Source organism: Phaseolus vulgaris, chromosome 4, assembly GCF_000499845.2.
Source record: "Phaseolus vulgaris cultivar G19833 chromosome 4, P. vulgaris v2.0, whole genome shotgun sequence".
NCBI classification, from domain to species: Eukaryota; Viridiplantae; Streptophyta; class Magnoliopsida; order Fabales; family Fabaceae; genus Phaseolus; species Phaseolus vulgaris.
Window position 1 is genome coordinate 47,984,551 of NC_023756.2, and position 27,036 is coordinate 48,011,586.

The 27,036-nt window shown below is 33.1% G+C and overlaps 4 protein-coding genes across 5 annotated transcripts; 1 reads left to right on the plus strand and 3 right to left on the minus strand.

Moving 5' to 3' along the window:
* Positions 1-711: 711 nt before the first annotated feature.
* Positions 712-4,382, minus strand: LOC137838201 (pollen receptor-like kinase 2). Its single transcript, XM_068647456.1, has 3 exons — positions 3,567-4,382; positions 2,692-3,285; positions 712-1,692 (listed from the first exon to the last, which is right to left on the minus strand). The coding sequence occupies exons 1-3, from the start codon at positions 4,237-4,239 to the stop codon at positions 1,034-1,036; spliced, it is 1,926 nt and encodes a 641-aa protein (XP_068503557.1). The 5' UTR covers positions 4,240-4,382; the 3' UTR covers positions 712-1,033.
* A 1,160-nt stretch (positions 4,383-5,542) lies between these two features.
* LOC137838202 (protein APEM9) lies at positions 5,543-8,651 on the minus strand. Its single transcript, XM_068647457.1, has 6 exons — positions 8,505-8,651; positions 8,285-8,428; positions 8,127-8,204; positions 7,425-7,707; positions 6,497-6,852; positions 5,543-6,029 (listed from the first exon to the last, which is right to left on the minus strand). The coding sequence occupies exons 1-6, from the start codon at positions 8,594-8,596 to the stop codon at positions 5,900-5,902; spliced, it is 1,083 nt and encodes a 360-aa protein (XP_068503558.1). The 5' UTR covers positions 8,597-8,651; the 3' UTR covers positions 5,543-5,899.
* A 765-nt stretch (positions 8,652-9,416) lies between these two features.
* Positions 9,417-18,691, plus strand: LOC137838203 (uncharacterized). 2 transcript variants are annotated; one of them, XM_068647459.1, is made up of 19 exons: positions 9,419-9,538; positions 9,569-9,707; positions 9,864-9,891; positions 9,964-10,064; positions 10,307-10,510; positions 10,586-10,829; positions 11,426-11,601; positions 12,229-12,311; positions 12,736-12,808; positions 13,650-13,715; positions 14,511-14,553; positions 15,296-15,435; positions 15,696-15,908; positions 16,047-16,131; positions 16,289-16,583; positions 16,954-17,212; positions 17,560-17,779; positions 17,904-18,121; positions 18,229-18,691. In XM_068647459.1, exons 2-19 carry the CDS (start codon positions 9,582-9,584, stop codon positions 18,376-18,378), a joined length of 2,724 nt encoding a protein of 907 aa, XP_068503560.1. In that variant the 5' UTR covers positions 9,419-9,538; positions 9,569-9,581; the 3' UTR covers positions 18,379-18,691. The 2 variants fall into 2 exon arrangements, with proteins under 2 accessions (XP_068503559.1, XP_068503560.1); XM_068647458.1 differs by having other exon boundaries at positions 9,417-9,707.
* A 671-nt stretch (positions 18,692-19,362) lies between these two features.
* On the minus strand, positions 19,363-26,529 carry LOC137838204 (cycloartenol synthase 2-like). Its single transcript, XM_068647460.1, has 17 exons — positions 26,092-26,529; positions 25,789-25,965; positions 24,723-24,812; positions 24,439-24,633; positions 24,103-24,354; positions 23,305-23,493; positions 22,488-22,601; positions 22,244-22,366; positions 22,020-22,142; positions 21,450-21,548; positions 21,042-21,098; positions 20,923-20,969; positions 20,690-20,833; positions 20,412-20,589; positions 20,171-20,251; positions 19,986-20,069; positions 19,363-19,682 (listed from the first exon to the last, which is right to left on the minus strand). Exons 1-17 carry the CDS (start codon positions 26,290-26,292, stop codon positions 19,563-19,565), a joined length of 2,274 nt encoding a protein of 757 aa, XP_068503561.1. The 5' UTR covers positions 26,293-26,529; the 3' UTR covers positions 19,363-19,562.
* Positions 26,530-27,036: the final 507 nt, after the last annotated feature.

Genomic DNA, 27,036 nt, shown 5'->3' on the forward strand with positions numbered 1-27,036 from the left:
TATTATTGACAACACTGAAAATATATCCGTTGTGTGACTCACATTTAAATAATAAAATAGACAATGTTTTTCTACTTTTTTTTATTATAAAAAAGTCTTGAAATTATTTATACATTATTTAAATTAACTCTTCATTCATGTCTTGAAAAAAAATTAAACTTCTAATGTGAATAAATAATATGTTACACATCATTTTAAATAATTATTCATAACTGAAACTTTTAAAAAATTATTTTCAATTATAACTTTTAAATAGTTGAATTAAGTTTTCAGTTAAATAGTAAAAAGATGGTTGTGATGGGATGAAGAACTGATGAGAAAGATGTTCATAAAACTTGAAAGGAAGAAGAACTGAACTTTAATTTTGAATTATGTTCTCAGTTAAATAATAAAAATAATTTCAAAATATGCATGTAATCAAGGCATTGGTATTTAGAAAACTGCAATGTAGAAAACAACACTGGCATTGAGATTCCTTTGCAACTTGAACCAATCATCCATTTGAGTATATAAATTTTGTATATACAATGAAATGTAGGATTCTTAACTAGGTGTATTACACTTTGGTTGTCACCATCGATAACATATCTTTCTTGAACATGACCTAATTCATGTCAGAGATTTTTCATATATTTTAGCTTTTTGCATGCTTCAGATTCAGATGCGACAATGTATTCTGTTTAATCTTTGTAATTTGGATTGGTAAAAATACACAATAAGAAGATATTTATATTGAAGCCAAGATGATGACAATACATTTCTTGTGCACAAGAAGGCTCACTAAAATTGAAAAAGGCTATTCTATTTTCCTTCCTAAATGAATGTACATGTGTTCTCTTCTAGAAAAGAATTGAAGAAAATATTGAACCAAGCATCAAATTATCAGAAGCTCCAAAACTGATGATGATGGCCTTGGTATAAGTTGGAATAAAATGAAACTGAGATATAAGTACTAAGTACTAAGTGATGCCAAGATTTAAGCAATCAGCTAAAGAAATGAGTTGAATGAATGATGATGCCTTGGCAACCTCATTCAACCATCTATGGAGAAACTAGCTTCACCTGACTCACTCTGCTTCACATCAACTTCACTAGCATTAGAAGAAGGATTATCATCCTCATTATCTCTTTCCTTAACTTGATGAATTCTATCTACAACTTCTTGAAGGTCCCATCTCTTGTCCACATCCCATTCACAACAAGCCAATGCAATCTTCAAAAGCTTTATCATCTCCCTCTCACTGTTTTTTGTTACCTCCATGTTCTTATCAAACACCTCATCAGTGCTTTCTGAGGCAACATTATGGACCCAGTTTATCAAACTCAACTCACTTCCTTTCCCTTGTAGAAAGTTAGCAGGAAGGTTTCCCGTTAGAATCTCCAAAATAAGTATCCCAAGACACCACACATCAGTCTTCTTTGTAATGCGACCATGCTGCAAATACTCTGGGGACTTATAGATCACATTGATGTCAGGAGCAAGGTCTTGGTTTATCACTGGTACCAACCCATAGTCCGTCAGAACGGCCTCCAAAGATTCATTCAGAAGAACGTTGGAGGACTTTAGATGTCCATGGGGCGCAATTAACCTTGGCATCTCCGAGTAAAGATATTCAAGTCCTTTTGCTATGCCTTTCACTATCTTCAGCCTACTTGCCCAGTCCAGGCTTGGTTGCCCTAGAGATTCGTATCCTGAAACAAATAACTATTGTTAGGACAGACCCAATACCATAGATAGACTCAAACTCAATCATTTATTAAAGTAACAGGATTTCTCTGAATGAAGAGAATAGAAAAATTTGATAACCCTAGTCTATTAGTCTTACTATAGCTTAGGATAAATCTTAGAATAGGTAGCAGTTAATCTTAGTATAGGTAGCAACTGTTCTATCATTGGTGTTTTCATTGGTACTGTCTTGCATCAATATCACAGGTATAGAAGGATATAATGAAAATTTATGATATATGAAGGTATATACATATTGTTAGGACATACCCAATACCATAGACAACTTCAAACTCAATCACCTATTTAAGTGACTGGGTTTCTCTGAATAGGGAGAAAAGAATTTGATAACCCTATTTTTATTAGTCTTAGTATAGCTTAGGTTTAATTTAGTTTAGGTAGTTGCAATTCTATCACATCATCATTGATAATCAGTATGTCTATACCAATGATGATATATATGTAAACATTTCTACCTATACATTTCACTACAATTTTTCTCAAGCTCTCTAGTTATTAGAGTGCACATTACCTATCATCATACATAGGTTTCTCTCTTCAGTTTTCTCTCGGTGTTAAATGATGTAGAGCATTTATAAAACATTTTTGTTGAAGTTATATGTGTAACTCTCCCTCTGCATTCAGAGAATACATTTAGACAATGAGTGTTAATGGTGAAAGCTTGGTCATGAGTAAAGTCCAAAGTATTTGGTTATGTTTTTCCTATTCTGATTGGTGTTTTGAACTTCTGATTTGTATGAAGTCTAGGAGGTCTAACTAATGAGTAGAGGGGCATTTATGATTTGATTGTAATGGTTTATCTTATTGTTGCATCTATTTATTCATTTGTTTTGTCCTATAAAAAGATAACATCTAGAGAATTTACACATTATTATATTAAACCTAGAAGAAGTAATAAAACTAGTGTTTAATGGGCTGATGAAGTTGATATATATGTAGTATACCGTGGAGGCGAATAGCCAAGCTGCCATTGTGAACAAAGTCAGTAACGAAGAGTTTCTCCTCCTTTCTGTAGTAGTAGGCAACGAGAGGAAGCAGATTAGGATGATTTAACCGTCCAATGCGTCGCATGTGCTCCTGAAACTCTTCCCTCCCCAAATTGTTCATTTTCTTGAATCTCTTCACCACCATCACTGCTCCATTTAACAGAGAAGCCTTGTAGGAAGAGCTGTAATAGCCACTGCCCAGTATCTCAGCTGAGGCTCTAAGTAGTTCATGCAAATCAAACTGATCTCTGTAATCCCTCACAAACGATAGCCTCGTGATGTCTCTTCCACTGTTGCGGCTCGAGGTTTGGGACCTGTGACTTCCTTCATCTGATGGTTCCCTACTTCTTTCTTTCTTGTGGGACATTGGTGATGGATTTTCCGCAGACATATCTGGCTCCTGCTCCCTTCTCCGACGAAGGACTAACAATACTACTGCTCCAATAACACCCAGTGCTACAATAACAAGAACCACAGCCACAATAATACTCAGAGGAGATTTCCTTTTGGAGGAGCATGCTCCTAACGGTGCTCCACATAGCCCTTCATTACCTACATCCTCATTTGGAACAAACAAACAAGTGGTTGGTTATTGATTTAGGAACCATAATACAAGGGTTTAAAACTTGCATGCAAATCTTTGTGCTTTTTTGTCATGTTATGTAATAAAAAATAAGTTTAACAAAATAGCACATCAATATACAATTACATCAACCCTCAAAGGAATACATTCTCAAGACAAGACACAAAAGTCCAAGAATTAAACTCAGTCTTTGATACGTAGTTTTGAACTTAATATGTTTGGAAAGGAAATGAAATGCGTAGTCGTGTACCAGAGAAAGCTGAAAGAGGCATGTCACGGAGGCTGTTTGGTATTTCTCCCTCTAATTGATTATCAGCTACACTAAAAGATTGCAATGAATGAGGAAAATCGGGTATGGAGCCGGAGAAATTGTTTGCATTGAGCCTCAACTCCACAAGCCTAGGCATGGCGGTGAGGGAAATTGGAATAAGACCTGTAAACTGGTTGTGGGACAAATGGATTTTCTTCAACCATTTCATGCCCTGAAAAGCCTGAGCAGGAACCTCTCCATAAAACTTGTTATTTGAAAGATAAAGGGTCTTCAAACCCAGTATATCGTTCATGTCAGGCCATTCAGTGTCAAAATCATTGTTCATGAGGCTTAGGGTTCGGAGAAAGGGTAACTCCTCCAGGGCTTGGACATCAAGGACCCCTTTGAGGCCCATGTTTTCGAGCGTCAACCCCCACACATGTCCCTTGTAACACTGAACGTAAGGCCAGTTAGGTGCTTGACCTGAACATGGATGCACAGATTCATTCCACAAAGACAATACATGGTTGTTTTCAATGGAGCTTTTGAATTTGAGGAGCAATTCTTTGTCTGAAGAAGCAGTGACAATGAGGAGAATGTGGGATAAGAATAACAATGATGATGATAGGAGAAATGTAAATGGCCATGGAGTCAAAGAAGTGGGGAGTGCCATAGTGAAGGGGTGGGGTTGGCACACCCTCCAGACAGGCCTATCTGTTTCAAACGGGTGAGGAAGACAAGAGTTGGAGATGGAAGATGCACAACTTTAGATCACATTATTCCATTCAAACACATATTAAGGAGAGAGAAACACACCCAATAGCTTCACAGATCAGGTCATGTTCCTCCTTCTTTTCCTTTCTCTCAACAAATAATAATAATAATAATCTTTTCATGGTAATAATAATCATAATGATTATGTTTTTCATAATGATAATAATAATAATATCTTTCATTGTATTGTAGTAATAATGATGATGATGAAGGTAGAAGGAACAAGGTACAAGGTTGACCAAGTCCTTTATTTGTTTTGGTATCAGAAAATCACGGCCAGCCTTTGAATACATCACACCATCTTCTCCTTCTTCTGCTAACTATTCCCTGTTTTTTAGACCTCATTCCACTCTAACATTATGCCCTTCAATTAACTTATTTTACTCACTTTACTCCAATTCTCTTTTATTTCACACTAACACATCTTTCTCTCTTCCAACATATAACTGTTCTACCAACTAAACTAACTTACCTTTCAAACATTATATACCCTCATCCATCCCAATTTTATGTCAAGAAAAAAAAGATAAGAGTGTAACTTGTTTCTGGCATCGGTTATCCATGATAAATATAGATTAACAAGTAATGATACTATTTTTTTTTCTATAGTATAACTACGAGTCTTCATTATTCTTTTTTTTTTTTGCTCATATTCATATTCAAAAAACAATAATTTTAAGAGTTATATCCATATTCATTAGTTTAAATTCTCTCATATTCTTGTTCATTTCAAAACTATTTCTTAAACTTCACTTTTTGTTTTAATTTCTTCGATACATTGTATAAAATTAAAATTATATTTCCCTTTTTGAAAATATAAGTTATACAACCACTGAAACCTCAACAAATTCTAATTTTAAATTGTTTTTATATTTTGGTGTTGGCATGTAAGATCACTTGCACATCTATTTTAATTACACCAACTCACGTGTCAAATTATGGATTCTCTACTGGATTTTTTATGTTATTCTTTTTTTTTAAATAGATTAAAAAATTAATATATCAAAATAAGTATATTTGGAAAGTATAATAGAGGCCACAACCTAGCCAGAATTTAGAATTTAATGGTGAAGGCGTAACAGTGTGGTCTCCATCCAAATCAGGCCTTTCTGAAAAAATTTCACTAGTACATTGATTTGGTAAATTATCATTTTTTTACCGGGTTATGTAATTTTGTCCACTTTTCTACGGGTGGCAAAATATTGTGTTGAAATAATAACTTGTTGGCCACGGCAAAATGTACAAAGTTTTAGGACAAATCATGCCAACATTTCCTGACATCTAATGCAATTATACACAATACTTCACTTTTTTCTGACATAACATATAGCTACAGCATGATAAATGAAGAAAAGTTTGCACTAATAGAAGGTTAGGTGGTGTTACATTGTTACATATATTGAGGGACACTGGATGCTTATCCAACGGTGCAACTGATCAGCATAATGAAGCGCATATTCAAAACATTATTTGCCTGAATGAAACTTTGGTCGAGGATCAGTTATGTTATGACAAGCTTCTGAGTAAGGAAATGCTCGGGCAACAATTCCATCATGGCCTCACTGACCTTGACGTGTTGCAGCAGAAGGTGGTTGAACAGCTGCAAGAGGATTTACTTGGTACGAAAATGCAAGCTGCCACAAATCTACCAAAGCCCTCTTTATGGAGATAGCCTGTCTTCTTACAATCCTAAACAATGGATAGTCTCAGTCATTCAGAACCATGTAATCCCTCTGAAGCACAAAGAGCGAGCAAATCTATATTGCAGAATTTGATATAACCCTTATAAATCCATTCCACGGAGTTTGGTTACAGTAAAAAATACATATTATTAATTTAGCGTTCAGTATAATACACTCGCTTGTAAACCAAGGGTGCCTCAACTCCAGAATAAAAAATAAAATGCAGTTTCTTCACCATGAGACAGCAGAAAGTGAAATGGATTTTACTCATGATTATAACAGATTCCATAAGAACGTAGATACAATTTATTGGAAAATCTCAGCATTAGATGGTTAAACTAAAGATGATTAATATAAACCAAAGATGATTTTGATATGCAACGGTGATTGTATCCTCTAAGGTGAGAGGAGAGGATGCAAAAAACAGATACTAGATATACATTCTACTATGGAGCCATAAATTTAAGTGAGTACCTTTTTACAGTGGCTTGCTTCTTTCTGAAAACATAGTAGATGAACACTAGTAAACAGCCAAGCATGATCTTCCCACTAGTAATGACAAACTTAGTAGAGCCAATCTTCAAATGGATACCACGGAAGAAACAGAAACATGCTTCTATTCGTTCAGACAATTTTATAAGAGAATTCTTGGACCTATCCTTTTCATTATTTAGATGTTTGGTTTTGAAGGCTTGTGGTAATCCTTCAGACATATTTTGTTCTTTCAAAGAATAATCTTCATTGCTATTAGTAGGTGACCGAGGAAAAGGAATTTGTGACAGAATAGTACTTTCAGGAGAATGCATGGAACGTAACCTTCTCAGAAGTCCCTACAAAATATAATGTCATACAAATAGTTAGCAAATGAATGAGGAAATCACACTTCCTAAGAACAAACAAGCCAATACTTAGAAAAAGACTAGAAGAGTTTATTTATTCTAATTTACAGTAAAGGACCAAATAGAGTGGCTATGTTAGGAATAATTTTAGGGAGTATTATAAACCTCTGCAGGTTTAATATAGAAGGAGAAAAAAGGTCAACTGATAATTTTGATGTAGGAAACTAACTTAGTTAAATGAGTTTGGTTTTAGTTGTTGTATTGGCTATAAATAAGCCCTCTATTGATTTGGGAGGAGCTTTTGAGATAATTATTCTAAGTGGAGTTTTCCGGTGTGAAAAAGGGAGAGATCCTTTTGAGGGTATACTTGTATTGTGTACCTTTGGTTTTGTATGAGTCTAATACTTAAATCTATAAAGAGGACTCCTTACATATAAGCTATTTCAATTAATCAAAATTACACCATAACTTGGTTTCTCATTTCTAACTAAAATGCCTAAATACAAAACCATCAATCTTGCCTTATGACACATGAAAACTTGATCAGTGGAGAACATTCATACCTGTCGATTTTCCTCAGGCAATAAAGCATTCTCAACCCAGGAGATTGCAAGATCTACGTCTTTCCGAACTGTTGCAAGAAGTGTGACAGCATAGAGCTCGACAACTTCCAAATATTCATGAATTTCAAGAACAAAGCGTCTTTCTTCTTTACTTCCATCCTCTACATTCGTCTCTGTAATGACTGCACAATATCTTGCATCTTCAAGACTCCATCCATTAAGAAAATCCTCGACAAATTTTTGAACACCAAGTCCAGAACCTTGTGCAATTTGAAAACAAGCTCTGAACCAAAAGTAAAAAAAAATAAAATAGACATGGTCATTCTCTAATACCTTTTCTGCAGACATATCGATATGGAAAACATAAAAACAGTATGACCCCCGTTGTCAAACACTACATAGAAAGAACAGAGATCCCGCAGAATCATACTCGGGACGAATAAGCTATCTCGGGTATTCAGGGATCAGGAATGAAATGTTCACATGAAGAATAAAATAAAAAATGACAATCATACATGACATATGGTGTGTTTGGAAACCTGTTCAATCAACAGTGAACTGAAGTATTACACTATGTAAGGCATGAATGGACAAGGTGAATATCATATTGACGTTGAACATGAGTTTAGCTGAAGGAAACTGTTACGGTAAGTGAAATTGTTATCAACGAGAGAAGATGTTAAAGAAAGCAAGCATACCCACCCAGTAAGAAGAACACGGGGAGGAATAGCTTTGACTGAAATGAAATGCACTGTAAGTTGATCGAGAATTTGTTGAGTCCTGCAGCAAAGCAAAGCAACGATGATTCAGTTTTAGAACGAAATGCGGAGAAGGATGGAAATGGGAGTGTAAGAAAAAACCTGGGAAGGTGGATAAATGCCTGGAGCAGCACCATGGCAGTTGATTCCAGCATATCCAGAGTTGCAAGGGATTCATGACGCAAACGTTCCAAAATAGAGGATGCTAACGATGCGGCTTCTTGGTACATAGAACAAACAAGGAAGCTGCATCGGAAAAAATACATCATCACACAGAATCTCGTTTTTCATAGTTCTACAATTGATTCACTCATTCCATTACCTCTCTGAAGCCTCAATTTCTTTCCATATCGCAGCACCGTCGGAGTCTGAGTCGGACTCCAACTCCGCCCCCGTCTCCGTCGTAATTTGCATCGGCTCCTCCTCACCTCAACTCACCAGTCCAAAACACAGAAAGGGGAAAATCAATAACACCTTTATATATATATATATATATTACTAGCACATATTTTATAAAATAATATTACTAGCATGAATGCAGAAATAATCTTATGAATTTAACTTTAATTATTAAATTTGTTTTTAGAATAAATTTGTATTAATCCTTTCTTCTGTTTGTTTGATTGTACTGTTTTTCTTTATTTTATTAAAATCAATTAAGAAATTAATTAATTCACTCTATTTATTCTCTGAAGATTTTAATTAGAAAATTCCTCACAATTTATGTACATTTTAAATAACATTTTGTCAAATGTTATTCTTCGTCAAGGATTATAACATTATTTCCAGCACAAAAAGTTATTTAACAATTTAGGTAAAACAATTTTATAGCAATGTTTTTGGTGTATTTATTAATTTTCAAAGTACTGAAAAAAGATATAACTGAATCCAATTATTCTTTACATTATGTAAGTAAATTTGCAAAATTCATAGTTAAATATATTATTAATTATATAATGTTGTAAAGCTATATTATAATAAAAAAATTAATTATATAAAATTAAAACTTCAAAATATTTATAATTATGTATAATTATCTGGTAATCAAGTATAAAACTGATTGTATGCAAAATAATTATGGTAAGAGCAGATACTTTAAAAGGCCTAATTCTGGTAATCATGAAATAAAAAAAAATTACCAGATTCAAATGATAATTACACTTATACCCCCATAAGTTTAAATTAATAACTTTTGCAAAAATTATTTATTTATTTTTAAATTAATTTAACAGGTGTATGAAACTGTGCGTGTTGGCCTTCATTTCAATCAGCCAATAACCTAAAACCCTAACGCCAAAACCCTCCCTCGTTACACAGAAGAAGCGAGGGCGGTGAGAAGAAGGAGAAGGAGAAGAAGAAGAAGAAGAAGAAGAAGAAGACGAAGACGAAGAAGAAGAGAATGGGTATATTTGAACCTTACAGAGCAATTGGATGCATCACAACCAGCGTCCCATTCTCTGTTCAGAGACTCGGCACTGAAACTTTCGTTACTGTCAGCGTTGGAAAGGCTTTTCAGATTTTTAACGTAATTTATCAACCACTGCCATATGCACATCCTTTTTCTTCTTCTGCTTTCTCTGTTTTTTTTTTCGTATTCCAGATTCAACTGTGTTATTAACTTGATATTTTGTTTGTTTTACTTTTAATCAACTTCACCTTGGACGTGGAATTTTCTCTGCAGTGTGCGAAGCTCACTTTAGTTCTCGTTGGTAAGCATCTGGTTTTTTCTTGTTCTTCTTCATAATGTTGAGTTATCGTTTAATTTGTCATTTTCCGTGAAGGTCCTCAACTGCCGAAGAAGATTAGTGCACTTGCATCTTATCGCGACTACACTTTTGCTGCGTATGGAAACAACATTGCAGTTTTCAGGCGTGCACACCAGGTTCTCTACATAAAGTCCTGTTTAGACGAGCTTCTACATCAATTCTTTTCAATAAAAAAATAAGACAAATTAGAATTTGTAGAGTTCTCTCACGTACATCTTTAATTTTTTTTTATTATTTTTGACATGGATTTATTTTTTCTCTCTTAGTATGACTTATGGAGAAGCTCCTCAATACTATGCAGTCCCTTTTATTTTTATTTTTAGCATTTGAGGATTCTTAACATTGGATGCTTTTCCAGGTTGCAACTTGGAGCAGCCATAATGCTAAGGTTAAGTTGCTCCTGTTGTTTGGAGAACATATCGTCAGTGTCGATGTGTGTGGCAACATGTTCTTGTGGGCATTTAAGGGAGTTGAAGATAACCTTGCTCCGTTTGGGCACATTGTGCTACAGGAGAAATTTAACCCCAGCTGTATAATGCATCCAGATACGTACCTGAATAAGGTAATCATCCCTCTCCCTTTGGAAGATTTGTAGAAAATTATATTGGTCCCTTTGTGATTATTTGCATATAAGCAGGTTCTTATTGGAAGTGAGCAAGGTCCTTTGCAACTTTGGAACATTAGCACAAAGAAAAAGATTTTTGAGTTTAACGGATGGAATTCACCCATATCTTGTTGTGTTTCATCCCCTGCCTTAGACGTTGTTGCAATTGGTTGTTCAGATGGAAGGATTCATGTTCACAACATTCGTTATGATGAAGAGTTGGTTTCATTTACACATTCTACTCGTGGTTCAGTGACTGCCTTATCTTTCAGTACTGGTAGGAGCAGGAAGCTGTTATTAATTCATTGCACTTGCTGTAGTGCTTTTATTGTAGATATCATGCTACTCATCAAATCATCTGTTTGGTTTCCATCTGTCCTGAGCAACATATAATTTCATCTTGTCCTTTTTATTATATGATTTTTGGAATTGAAAAGATTAATAACTTCAAGAATTTCTATTAACTCATCTAGTACTTTTTGTTACTACTTGATAATTTTCTGTAAAATTGAACGAAACACGTATTTACTTTATAACTGTTAATTCATGTATTTTTTAAGCGTCCTAGTAAACTTAATTGATAATTTACCATCCATTGTCTCAGAATGTGTTTGATCCCCCTTAAATTAAATATGCCCAGCTTGAGGTTCTAAGAAAGGTGTTGTTGTATTAATCAACGTAATTAATTGGCTTATGAATTATATTCAATGAGTGTCAGTATGTGTTCCACTTCTCTGCCGGGGAAACAATAATCTATTGTCTTCTTCCAATCAAAATATATTGAATTGAATAATGTCATTCTACAATCTTTCTGTATTATTTTGAGGTTTGTAGTTATTATTTTTAACAATTTATTTATTTTACTTGTTTCAGACGGGCAACCTCTTCTAGCTTCTGGAGGTTCATCTGGTGTTATAAGCATATGGAATCTGGAAAAGAAAAGACTCCAGTCAGTTATAAGAGAGGCTCATGATAGTGTGATCACATCACTACATTTTTTTGCTAATGAACCAGTGGTAATGAGTTCATCAGCAGACAACTCTATTAAAGTAAGAAGTATTCTGCAGATGCACCCATGCATACATGTGATTAAATTTTGACCTTATATTTGGGAGAATATTATTTTTTAATGTAACTTTAGATAGTTGTCTGTTGATTCTGTTCAAAGTTTATTATAGAAAAAAGAAAGGAAGTTGTTTGTGTATTTGTAAGATATTTGTGACATAGCACGTAAACTTGGATATTCACAATATAATACTAAGTACTAGCAACTTGACATTATCTTTCTTAATGATAATGGTTTTCTTTTTAATAGTAAACTTTTAATTTATAGTGACTAGAATCACCTAAGCTATATCAGTAATTTTTACTGATTGACCATGGTTATTGGTTTTCAGTATGATGAATTTAGACCGGACTTTGTTTAGGCTTTTGTGCTTTTCTTGTTATTATCATGATTGAAGCTTGTGTTCATATCATTGTCCATTTTGTTTCATATTTTATTTAACGAAACAATGTTTTTCTGTGCAATTTTTTGTTCTATAGATAAGTGAATTTGTTCTAGTTAAGCCCGAAGACAGTTTTTCAATTTTCATCTTGGTTTCTACTTTTAATTAATTTTACGTACCCATTTTTCCTTATGATCTAAGAAAATGTCTGTTTTATTATTTTCTCAGATGTGGATATTTGATACAAGTGATGGTGATCCTCGCCTTTTGCGCTTCCGAAGTGGGCATAGCGCTCCTCCTCTTTGTATAAAGTAATAATTCTTCTTCAGGTGTTAATTTATACAGGAAACGTTTAACTTTGTTTCATACTTAGAAAGTAATTATTATACACTTAGTTTTTGAAGGAATTGATTTTTAATTGTGCTTTGGAACAATATTGTTTACTAGACCTCTCCATGATGTTCAGCGTGTGGATTCTTATGTGGACAGCTATTTTGCTGAGAGAATAGAGTTACTTTCTATTGATAGCTCTTTTGGGATTTTTTTTTTCCTTTTCTGTGATTGGCTATTTTATTATTTTTGAAAGGAGGATTCATTATAATGTTAATCATATGAATTACATTAAGCTATTCTGCATTTTGTATATATTGTGAACTTGCTACATAATGATTGCGATTTTTCACAATTTAATTTGGGATGCATCCTTGTTACTTACACCTGCTAATTATATGGCAGGTTTTATGCCAATGGAAGACATATTCTTTCAGCTGGTCAGGATCGTGCTTTTCGCCTTTTCTCTGTAGTTCAGGTTGGTTATATTTCATTTATAAGATGTATTTGTTGGAAAATAATTTTTTGTTCTATCTATGACTCCCCCCCACCATATTAGTTGCTATTTGCTTTGGAAAAAAAAGTTTTCTTTCATTACTAATACTGTTGGTAAAAATAATATGCATAACACTGCCAATGTTGACAGGCAATTTCCTAACAGTTACTAGAGCTGTGAAAGTGGGTCACAACCCATGGATCAATCCGGTCCACCATGTTTTCGGGTCTGGTCGGATCACAGTTAAATCTTACAATAGGTCAAATTTTACACACCTATCTAACCCAAAAAGTAATCACAGTCTCGTGTTTAACTATGAACAGCCCCCTTGACTCAGTAGCACCCCTGTGAGTAGCAGTCTAGCCCAAACGAAATCTCTCTCAAACTCACTCCTCCTGTCCTCCCCGAACTTGCTCTCGCACTTAGACTCGCGCATCCTCTCTCACTTGAACCAAAAGAAAACCATGAACCATAGCAGTGTTGCTGCATGCAATCCCCTGCACAGTCACCATGCAATGCCCAATTCGACAGCTCTACTAATAATATGCATTAAAATACTAGTATTCCCTCTAGTTTCTCCTTGTCTGATTTGCTAGTTCTGATGAAGCCAGTGCCACTGTGCATTCAGATATCATTAAATGTATACTTGTATTTTAATTCTTCAGCTTTTAACTTTTCTAAGCTGTTTCTCATATACATTTATTTTTCCCGCCCATTGTAATGCCTATACTTCATGGCTTAATCTTTTTTGCCTCTTTACTGTGCATTATCTATTCAATTCCTAGTATTTACAACATTGATGTATTTATTAAAATTTTGACAGGATCAACAAAGCAGGGAGCTTTCTCAAAGGCATGTGTCTAAACGTGCTAAGAAACTGAAATTGAAGGTATGACTGGGGGTTCTCATCCTGGCCTATTGTTGCTTAACTGTGCATAAGTACTTTTGGGACTGATTACAGCAGATTTTACTGTGGTTTATGTTAGTTTGGGGAGTTCTGGTTGCCTAAATTCTCTTGTGGTTTATGTTTCGTGTTTTTCTTTCCTTTGTTTTCTGTGAGTTTTGGATTTCCTATTTCCCTCTAGTTAAAATATGTTTAAGCTTTCTACCTGCTGACTCTAATTTTTCAACAAACTTGTAAGAGAAGAGTAAACATTGGAATTTTTAAATGTTTCAAACTTAAGATTCAAATGCACATGATTTTGAGAACTTGTTTATGCTAAGTGCAGTAAATCATGGTTCCTGTATGCCATGTTGAAACTTGAATATCAGCAAAATTAAGATTGTAGTTATTTTTATTCTTTAATACCTAGTTATTAAATCATTTATATGTTTTATCCCAATCAACTTTGTAAATGTATATAGGTGGTAATACCTCAGTTGAGCTTAAGGTAAATGTCAACATGGGTAGGGAGAGGGGAGTAAGAAGTGTATGGTACTCTGATTCTTCTATTTTTTATTTTTCTTTTGTTTGTGAACAATTCATATGTTATTGGAAGTCGTGGCAGTTGGTAACCCAACTTTATTCAATTTAATGATTATGGTGCATTTAATTATATTTGTGTTTTAATTACTGAATAACTGCTTCTTGTGTGAACACTAAATTTGCAACTTGTGTTTTACACACTTTATTTCAAATTATTTACTTATCCTCTTTTATTTTGTGTGTATGTTTGTTGCTCAGGAGGAAGAAATAAAATTGAAGCCTGTGATTGCATTTGATTGTGGTAAGTTCTTTCTGGCATTTTTTTCATTCAGGTGTAATTATTCTGAAGGCCAAACCTTATAAATAAATGGCTAATGGAACTTCATCTATTGGCTTGACGTTTATATGAATTGATTCTTTTCATTTACTAAAAGTGCAGCTGAACTGATAAAATGATTCAGGGTTATGTGGTCATAGGCTTACAAAAAAGTTTGTGGTAATGATTATGTGTGTTGTTTTCTGGTCAGTTTGATTAAGATTTAGTAATTGTCACAATTTGGAATTAAGATTATGTGTGTTGTCTTCTAGTCAGTTTGATTAAGATTTAGCAATTGTCACAATTTGGAATTAAAACTGTTGTTTTCTTCTTTTTCAATAAAAGAACAAATTTATTGAGATAGAGAGCAGAAAGTTACTCTGAATTTGGAGGATAAAGGATCCTCCGTAAGAAAAGCAGGTTACAAATAAATAATAAAGAAAAAGAGAAAACATTGATGGAATGGGATAATGCTGCGAATTCTCTCTGCATGTCTGTGCTTAAGGAAACCATCATAGAAGATCTTGTGTTGTACAACCAAATAGACCCTAATCGCCAAATATAGTCCCTAATTTCTTGTTTTTGTGAAAGACAAGTCACTAAATCTTGTGATTAAATTGACACATATACACATGTAGTTTATCTACTGTTGCAGTTCCAGATTTTTTTTTTCAATGAATTTACTCTACTGTCAGAAGCATCACTTCTTTTCTTGTGTAAACTTCAGCTGAAATTAGAGAACGTGATTGGTGCAATGTGATTACATGTCATATGGATACTGCCAAGGCATATGTTTGGAGGCTTCAAAATTTTGTTCTTGGTGAGCATATATTGAATCCATGTCCTGAAAATCCAACACCTGTAAAGGTTAGGAATTCCACTTTATTCAATATTTTCTGTTTCTTGGAAATCTTTGCTTTCAAAGAAGTATGTGCAATTTATTATGCTTATTTTTTAGTACATGTTTTGTTGCTTTGAATTCTTTTTTCTAATAACAAACTGATTAGATGTGTGGCATAATAATGTTACAAAGTGTGTGGCGTTCTCTTAGGCTAGGGTGTCAATATTTAAAAGTCTGTTGACAAATGGGTCGATTCTAGCTGACTACTGTTTTCATATGGTAACAGTCTTGTGCTATCAGTGCCTGTGGCAATTTTGCCTTTCTAGGGACAGAAGGTGGTTGGATTGAGAGGTTTAACCTTCAATCTGGAATTCGCAGAGGTTCTTACATTGACATGTCAGAATCAAGAAGTTGTGCTCATGATGGTGAAGTAGTTGGAGTTGCGTGTGACTCAACAAATACGCTCCTGATTAGTGCAGGATACCAAGGAGATATAAAGGTTTGTGTTTGCTGTTTGAAGATACTCTAACTTCCAACTTCCACTTGTTAAAGTTCATAGAAAGAAATCATAATCACTTTGGTTAGCGTAAGCGTAGCTACATTATACTGGAAATTCTCATAATATATATAATTGCAGGTTTGGGATTTCAAAGAACGTCATCTTAAATCCAGATGGGAGATTGGTTGTTCAGTTGCTAAGATTGTTTATCATCGTTATAACGGTAAATAGAATTTTTTTTATTACTTTTCTTATTCCATTTTCCATGTTTGTTTCTTTCCTAATTCTTATGTCTGGTTAAAAATTTAATGTAAATGTATGGGGAAAGAAATTCCTACTGTATAGGCTCATGAAGTGATTAGAGTTTTATTGATTTTTAGGTCTCCTGGCTACAGTAGCAGATGATTTAACAATTCGATTGTTTGATGTTGTGGCACTTAGACTTGTGCGTAAATTCGAAGGTCACACAGATCGAATAACAGATTTGTGCTTCAGTGAGGATGGGAAGTGGCTTCTGTCGTCTAGTATGGATGGAAGTCTTAGAATTTGGGATGTAATATTAGCAAGACAGATAGATGCAATACATGTTGATGTACCTATCACAGCATTATCTCTGTCCTCAAACATGGATATATTAGCAACTACCCATGTTGATCAAAATGGGGTATACTTGTGGTGAGTTTCCAAATTTATTTTCTTGGTTCATGGAACATAATTTTGGTGAAAACATTTTCTACTTTTGCAAATGTTTATTGCATCTTATTGATATTCTTTTCTGGGCTTGGGTTTGTAATTAAATTATAAGACGAGAATACTGATTTTCTCTGAAGTGAATATCATTTTCTAGAATTGCTAGATATGTATGATTATCTGAAGTAACATTCTCCGTATAAGACATTTACTATCATATTTCTTTAGAATAACAAAAAGACTGATTTTGTTATGATTCTGAAAGGTGCAAACAATACTGAATGGGAAAGTTGTTACTCTGCTATTTAATGACATTGAATAAGAAACCCGTTTTGATAGTGAGAAATTTTATCAGGGTAAACCAGGCAATGTTCTCTAGTACTTCAAACGTTGATTCGTATGCAAGTGGAAAAGAGGTTGTTAGTGTCAAATTGCCATCTATCTCCTCTGTAGAACGTTCTCAAGATGAGCATTCTGAAGAGCTAGTGAATGCATCTCAACCTAAAGATGATCTGGATTTCCCAACTCAAGATAAGCAAATACCCGAATTGGTTACACTTTCATTGCTGCCTAAGAGCCAGTGGCAGAACTTGATCAACTTAGACATTATAAAGGTCTTCATTTCTCAGCAGTATTGCTTCTCATGATATGAGCTTTTTGAAACCTTGGTTTGAGAAAATGTTCTCTATTTTTACTTTTAGTTACAAAAAATGTCATTGTTTTCACTTGGTTTCCTATTTTCAAAAGTTTATATATGAATCATGGAAAACAATTTAAAAATATGTAACAAATTGACAAAAATGGTGACATTTTTTGTAATTAGAAGTAAAGAAATGAAAACAACTTTTCCAAATCAAACATCCCCTTATTTCCTTGAATTTCATTTATATTTTCTGTCATGGTTATAATAAATGACATGTATTTTGTCCTGCTTGTTGAATTACAAACTACTAAATTCCAGGTTCGCAATAAGCCTATTGAGCCTCCAAAAAAACCTGAAAAGGCTCCATTCTTCTTGCCTTCTGTTCCATCCCTCTCTGGGGAAATATTGTTCGAGTCTGAGAAGTTGTCATTAAAGGAGAATGATGGAACAGAGGGTGGGAAACAAATGAAGACAATATCAGATATGCCACAATCACGTTTTCTGTATCTTCTTCAATGCTCAAAAGAGACGGACGACTGTAAGACCTTGGCTATTTTATTTTTATGTGCATGACATGTACATTGTGGTCGATTAATTATAATTTATTTTCTCTGAATATCTGTAATGGAAGCATTTCTAAGATTTAACATTTCACATTGTAGACGCAGCGTTCACTGATTATATTAAAGGATTATCTCCGTCAACTCTGGATATGGAGCTTCGAATGTTTCAGATCATTATTGATGATGATGATCAACAAGAAGCAGAGAAGAGTTCTGAGTTGGTATCTATTGAATGGCTTCTGGATTATTTTATTCATGAGCTTTCCCGCAGAAATAATTTCGAGTTTCTACAAGCTGTCATCAGATTATCTTTAAAGGTTAGGGACTTCACTCATTGTCGGTCAGTTAGTGTTTATTGATCTCAAATGAATGTGATTTTATTTTTTGCTGATTGTATGTTTACAATGTTTCTTCATCTTGTCAGATTCATGGTGAGACAATTCGGCAGCAGTCTTGCTTACAAGAAAAGGCAAGAAAACTTCTTGATATTCAATGCATGGTATGGCAAAGGGTAGATAAATTATTTCAAAGTTCGAGATGTGTGGTCGCCTTTCTTAGTAATTCCCAAATTTAGGTGACAAAATTTCAACTTGCAATGCCAACCCTCTAGTGATAGTTAAGCCACTGTGTGTGGACATGCATTTGAGCCATCTTTTTAGTTCGATTTATAGAAAAGTGAGGGCAGAAAATTTGTTAAAAGCTGGTGGATGAGGTTTCTTATCATCGTTGTCAAGTTTTGACGGTGATCATAACAAGATATTCTTGTATCGGGATAAACTAGTATCGTACATCATACTAAAGCAATTTTGTAACTTACATTTTGTATCAGCCGAATTACGATTTAAATGTTCCATTAGTGCTCTTTTTAATTGAAAATTTGCATCAAATTATGCTTCCCCTTTTGCCTCTTTTTGCAGTTTTATAACTAATACTAATGAAATGATTTCATCCAAGAATGCATGGAAACCCATGCAACAAAAGAATGAAATGAAAATCAAATATTTTAAGTGCATTAAGAATGTATGCTACTTAAAAACTTTCTAAGAAAAGAATATAAAATTAAAATCATTAAAATCTTAATATACTTAATTTTACAAAAAACAATTAATTTCTTTTATTTTAAATGTGTAAAATTTAAAAGAGATGAGACTTGAAAGAGTTAAAAGATATATATATATATATATATATATTTTTTTTTATTTATTATTAATGTTTTCATTCTAATGATGTAATTAGAGGCACGAACCATTTATTATTAATAGCTGATAAAAATACAATTTATTATTAATAGTTGAAATGGTACTTAACTACCTTGTTCTAAAATATGTTGGAAACATTAATAATATTATAGAATGAATGTTTTTTTGTAGAGGAAATTTTATTTAGAATATTATTTTAAAGTATTCTAGAAAAAATATTTTAAAGCAACGAATTTTATTCTTTATACGAAAGATTTTTACTTTCTATTCTATTCTATGATTTTTACTTCCTTCTATCTCCTTAGCAGTGTTTCATGGAAAGGAAAATGTGTATCAAATGAGAAAATGTGAAAATGGAATGCCAAGAACATGAAACTATTCATATCCCATGATGGTGTTACTCTTAATCCTTTGATGGGACAAAGCAATTTACATTTTCTATCCGTGACTTATTTGACAGAAATTTTGCAACAATTACACACTTTGGTTTGCCAACAAACAAGGTAGAAAAGTATTGAAATGATATACAGAAGCATAAAATAAAACTCTCCACCCTTGGTTACTTTTTTGGACAAGACAATATGCGACTTCGATATTCTCCAAGGGCCCATATTGGAAATATGTTTCTATACGCAGAGTAACTGATAGTACAATTCTTATTGAACACTCCCATGATTTCCTACAAAACATCATGTTATGTATTTCATAAATACACTTACACATATTTGATGAAAATGCCTTCTCAAAATAAACTATTTTAGTCTTTTTGATGGTCGTTAATATTTCTTCAGTAATATATATGGTTTCATTGTTTCTCAAATAATTGAATTCATAACATTGCAAAGTTGAATTCACAGTTAATTCCTTCTCTCATTTAATGTGTTTAGTATGAACTAATAAATCTAAAATGAGTTTTGCATAAAGTTATAAGATTAGCAGAAATTTTCATTCATAATTTTATACTACAGTGATAGTTAGTTACCTGTTGAGGAAACTCCCCATTTTCCATTTGTGAATTGATCAAAACCTTGGCTGCACGATGCAATGGGATTGGATCTCTTTGACCCTACAATGAAATAAACAGACTTTATAGAAGTTTGTTCTCTGAATTCACCTCATGATTGATTCTATAAAAGAATATGTTCTGCTCATTGAACTTTGTTATACCTGTTCTGCTTCAATAAGCGCCAACATAGCCCATGCAGTGTTCACTGCATGAGACTTGTTTCCTTTCAGATTCGTGTAAACCTGTTTTAGTTGTACTTTTAGTTAGTGTAATTGTCTTTGACAGAAAAGTAGAACATGCAAAATCAAAGAAGAGTATCTATATTGAGAAAAGCACAAGATTACAAAAAACAATTCTGAGTTCATTATTTAAACAATGAGACAGAGAATGTATACAAGTTACCATTTTCTGACATGCAACATAGCTCTCTCCCCACCCACCAGAAAGTTGTTGATTGGAAAGCAAAAATTCACATCCTCTTCTAATGCTGTCATCATCTTGGTACCTTTTACCTGCAGCTACAAGTCCCTTTATTCCAAACCATGTTCCATAGGTATAACAGATTCCCCATGATCCATACCTAGTTAATTCATCATAAGCATTTTGCATTTCAAATATCATATGAATTTATTTCTAACGACATTTCAAAAGAAATGAGTTTGAGGACAAATAGAGCAAACCATGAACCATCAGCTAATTGTACACTTTCAATGTAGCTTGCTGCCTTAGCAATACAAGTTTCTATTTCCTTCCTTCTATAAGTTGGATATCGTTGTGTGAACAAGGCAAGACCTTGAATTGCTGATGATGTGCATTCTACACACCTATATCAAAATTATGAACTCATTTATTTGACACAATTCTGAGAAATCATATTTCAACTAAAAATTATAAGGAACCATGTTAAACATACTGATAATCGATCATGATATCTTCAAATGTTTCAGCTGGATTCATTTTCTGTGACAAAAATCAGGAGTGTTAAAAAATTGTATCTATACCTTTTCATTTAAGAGAAAGTAATAGTTTTACCTCCAACCATGCATAAGATCTGGTGAGCTCATAGGATGCAAATCCTCCATTTCTATTCTGTAATATTATGAGTAAGAAAATTGTCTTGTGTTTGTAAAGTGCTAGTTAAATTACTTTAATGACTACAAATGAACATTTTAAAGTTGGACATAAACAATTAACAAAATATTTGGAAAGACTAAAAGATTAAGAACATATTTTATCTGACATTCCAAAATCTCATCCCACTAACTCACTACCATTCTGAAGTTCCCTTATCCTATAAATTTTTCACTAAATCTAAGTCAAGAAAGAGAAAGAATGAAAAAAGAAATGTGTGGGTTCTTTGTTGCAAGTTTGCATAACTATTCTTCCATGATTTTTAGTGCATCAGATACTATATATATATTGGCTATGATTAATATGTACCTGTAGGGATAGTATTAAATTAACAGCGTCGTATAGTTGTTCTATTTCCACTGCTTTTCCCACTGTCTCATGTGGCAAATTTGATAACAGAATTGCTGCCTGAGAAAAAGATACATACAAACATGTTAAACAAACCACTTAAGAAACTAATAGATTGATGAAATATAATTGAAAAGAATTATGAAGTAGATCCATATTATTATGGAGTGGACTTTAAATTTAATTCAACTTTATAAATCTGACTTATGAAGTGAGGTTTGCACCCACTTATATATTATGAAATGTTCTAATCTCTAATCAATATGAGATCTCCGATACACTCTCACACGTCGAGAGTGACAACTCGTGCATCAGACCAGACAATATATTATGGGTGGTCGGATAACAGTTCGATAAAAAATTCTAACATCATCTAATTAATTTTATGTCAAAATATATACAGATCATTGTGGCTATGTTTCAAAGGAAAAATTACTCACGAATCTAAGAACTTTCACTTCCTACTTTATCTTTTCAAAGTTATAGCACTAATGTTTAAGAATTTCAAATGGCAAATCCATTGATTATCACCTTCAAGCCTTCTGCAGTGCAATCTATGGAAGGCCAGCCATTGTCTGTAGTGGAGAAAGGCCATCCACCTTTAGAAATGTGGCGATACCAATAACTTGGATTACCAGAGCTGTTTGCTGTAATCTTCACACCCAAGATCAAGTGTAATTAATTATTATGGTCAATGTATATTTCACACTTAGTTTACTTACAACAACATTTAATCAATGTACTACTATATATACCTGTGAGCCTTTTATGAAATTATTTGCTTTCTTAAGCATTGAACCATATTCATCTTCAAGATTGGTAGCTAAGATTGCTTGAACAGACAAAGCAACATCCCAAAATTGAGAACCATTATATCCCTGACATTCATGAGCTACCTTCATTAGAATTGTCAATCACTGTACTAAAACAAAAGTTTAAGTTATTAATTTAAATGCATTTGTGAAGTTGTGCAGAAAGAATAATATAAGCATGTAGAACCTGCATTTTCATTCCATCCTCAGCCACCCAGAGATAATCTTTGATTCTTGAAATGTGACACTTAAATGCTTCAGAATTGGGGTTCTCCACCCAACAGCAAACCATGTTTAATACCTGTTTCATAAGGCTACCCTCTTTGGTTATCTTTATTCAAATTACTAAGAAAATTAACATATGTTATATATCAAGTTTACATCTTTAAAATATTCATATCAATGGTTTAATAATGTTCTTTAAAACTCCCCACTAAATTAATGTTCAAATCAACACAGGGAAAGAAATTCATTATGTAAAGAAGAAAGACAAAGTAAGTGTCTTTTTTTCTAAAGAAAATTATTCTTCACCTGTTTATGTCTTTAGATAAGAGTGATAAAATAGTCAAATTATTTTATAAAATTAATTTCTCTAATATTGATAAAAAAAATTAACATTCAAATACATTTTAAATTAAATTCTTAAGATATCTTACACCATTTAAATAATTTATTGTTTATATTAATTTTATAAAATAAATAATTTTTGTTCTATTTTTTAACGAGCTAAATCCACTCCTAAACGAAACGAGTGAAGATTAAGGGTGAATCCAGCTTAGTGTATTTATGGTGAATTGATGGCAACTAAAATATGACCTATTGTATCGTCCTTAATTATCTTTAGAGAATTAGATGTTTTATATTGTGTTAAAATAATTTTGATATTCATATGTGGGACTGCATTTGATCATTATTAAGTATTAGTTGAATTTATAATTTTATATAGAATTAATAAGATGAGCAATGATAAAGAAGATGATGAAAAAAGTAAGATGGTTAATAACCTTATTAATGGGTCCAATACAAACATAATTTGTGGTTTGATCTTCATAGTGTATGTGTTGCATTACACAATGGAGTGCTTTCTTCCTTAGCTTGGAGTATGGCCAATGCATAAGAAGAGGTTCCCCTACATTCTCAACAAAACTCCATAAAATATTTTGAATCATTGGACACCGATGGTACATATCTTCCTGCCATAATTCCAACAACAAAACATATCATAATCTTAATTAAGTATTGAAATGGTTTACACACAATAACATAACACAATACAATTTTTTTTTATCAACAATAAAAGATAGAACAAATGTGGTCCAATTAAGTAGTGATCAAACTTTCATAAACCCTAACTGTCTATCCTGACAAAACTAGCTAAAAGTAACCTAAATTTCAAAGACTTATCATGTCGCTCTATCAACAACTTTTAACTGAATACATACATATCAGATGTTCAGGACCCTAATCAGAGAATGGGAAACTATACACTTTGACACTAATAAGAGACAACACAACACAATACAAATAGAATAAATGTGACCTAATTAAAAAAATGTGACCCAGTTAAGAGATGATCTAACCCTCATAGAGAATAAAAGAGATATAGAACTAAAAAATAACCCTAATGGTCTACTCTGCCAAAACTTACTAAAAACAACTTAAATTTCAAATATCAACTCTAATGTGGTATCAACAAATTGAATACATCCACTTTTAATTAAGACATCCATAAAGTTCAAGAAAACATTAAGAGAATAACTAAGTATACCTTGACACCAATCATAAATAACACAAGAGAATACCTTGGGACATAAATTCTTAGCCTGATCCCAGTCAAGAATGTGATAGGGAAGGGTGTAGAGCTCTTTTCTGAGGGATAAAATAAGTGGGTTCATTGGTCCAACAAATCTTCTTCCGTACAAGTACGACATTGGTAGATACACTAATCGAGTGTGACACCACATTCTTCCTGGGTGGAAAGGAACATTGTACGGAAGCAGCCAAATCTCCGGTGGAACTGCCTTCATGCCACTCCATTCGTAGACACCAAGCACCTATCATTTTCATCACTGTGCTTACATTTTTATGGGTGAAGAATGAATAAAATGGTTATGAAAAAGCAGTGCATGGAGAGTTACTGAGAGCCAGAGTTTGCCCCATGAAGGAATATGAGTGACTCCACCACGATCAATAATCCATGCCCTTGCTTTCTTCATGCTGCCTTCTCCACCATCCACCTCTTCTCCAAGCAATCTCAGGGTCACATAGTTCAGAGCTGTCGAAAACATTATGCTGTGCCCTTCTATATGCAACCCCCACCCTCCATCTTCGTTCTATACGCATACCAACACAAAAACTCATCCATCTTATATATAAATATCATCACATTGATTAATGTTGATCATATAATATAAATATATGCCTGGTGATTCAGCAGATACCGCCGCATCTCGCTTTGATGCTCCCTCCTCAACACTGCATTAAGGGTCCCAGTCACCCACAATCCAATTACCTACATGCACATATAGTTAAAGTGTTGGATCATGTAAGAGATTATGAGATTTTGTAATATATAAATGATTCCAACCTCATTTCATAAACCAGTTCTATGAAGTTGTTGGAGATCACACATCGATTCGAGATTATAGCATTTTATAATATTTAAAATGGATGTAAATCTCACCTCACAAACCGGTTTTATTAGGTTAGTTAGACTTAAAATTTAATTCTTAATATGATATAAGAACTATTTTGAACTTGTGATTGTTCGTTAGACAAGTCATTCACTATTGGGCTATTATCGGATCACCCATAATGTATTGTCTCACGCACGAACTGTCACTCTCGGCGTGAGAGAGTGTGTTGGAGATCTCACACTGATTAGAAATTAGAGCATTTCATAGTGTATAAGTGGGTGCAAACCTCACTTTATAACTATGTAACACAGACACTCAAACGGATACTGATACGACACGGACACGAAAATACTTACATATAATATCTAAAATGTAGGACACGGGACACGGAGATATATATTATATAATTATGAATTATATAAATTGACAATTTGTTGGAGCATAAACATGTTTTTCATAGCTGGTTCAAAATGATTTGTTTCTTATTTTTATAATCATAATAAAAATTTATATAATAAATTTGAGTTTTTAGAAAATTAATGGATTTCTCTTTTTTTTAAATTGTGTTAGATCCATGATAAAATTGTTAGAAATCTAACAAATACTTTTTAAATTAGACACTTCACCGATACGTATCTTACAAGTGTCATACGAGTGTCGGTGTTCGATACATGTATCCAACACGGACACATAATTTAAAATAAGTGTTTGAATCTCATAACCTTACAAGTTAGATGATGAATTAAACTTAAAGTATACTTATGAATAAACTGATTTTATGAACTTGAATTAAGGTTAATATATTAATATTAAAGAAGAGACATTTGCATCAAAACTTAATGTTATACCTACCAATCCAGGTAAAAGAAACAAAGGGCCGCCATAGTCAGATGGCCAGAAACCATCCTCAGCTTGCAGGGTTGAGACACTTCTCAAGGCTTTCCTCAGTCTTCTTCCCACAACTTCCTCATTCATATCTTCCTCCCTTTCTACTTTTTTCTTCTCTGTCACTCCCTTTTCCCTTTCAAACTGACAAACACACACACGTGTACATGCATGTAAATCAAACACAGAAACCCAGCTACCTAGGAACATCACCATACACTACTATATATATATATATATATATATATATATATATATATATGCATGCACCTGGAGTCTCATCAAGAGATCAGAACTGTGTTTATATCTGAAACGGTTCTTGCTAAATTCTTGGCGAACTCGTTCCACTTCAGCTCGCTCTTCTTCGCTTCCAAGTTGTGGATCGAACTCCCAGAACTGTCTTCCCATGTGGTTGTTCATGCTTCTCACTGTCTCCTCCTCCTTCTTCTCTGACACCTTCAGCTTCCACATCTTACTCTCTTTCTCTCTCTGTGTATTCACTCTCTTCTCTTTTTAAACATCTCCACTCTTTTAATTAATTCATCTCAGAGGACAATAATTCTGATATTTATGTATAATAGTAATGAGAAATAATATGAACAACATTCAAAACAAAGGGAAAAACAAAACTGTCTCTCTCTGCACTGTTTTTTGTTTGTACCAAGTCTCCATTTTGAACAGCCCAATCATTTCAATTTTCACATGTATGGGACATATATCAATCTTAATTTATTTATTTATATTAGATTGCAAAGGCATATCACATTATGAAGGATTTTATTGATTTTTTTAATCTCAATCATTCGTATATAAATAATCACATGCTCTAACATAATCATTCATATATAAATAATCACATGCTCTAATAACATAAACAAAGACTCTCATTTTATATATTACATTTTATTCTTAAATAACAAAAATGTACAAGGAAGAGATGTGTATAATAAGTTGGTTTAATTTAAAAAATCATTTTATTGGTATGATAGATTTTTTTTTAATTTTTTTTTAAAAATTCTTTATGAATAGATATAATCTATTTATGTAATGTTTTTGTTAACATGAGTTTTGTTACTTGAGATGTCAGCACTGAAATGTTAAGTTGTATAATAAAATCAAACACGAAAGCTTTATAAAAAAAATAATAAAAATGTGTTTTTTTTAAACGGAGGTTGAATGCACATTAAATAGTTATTAAAAACATTTAGAAGTATT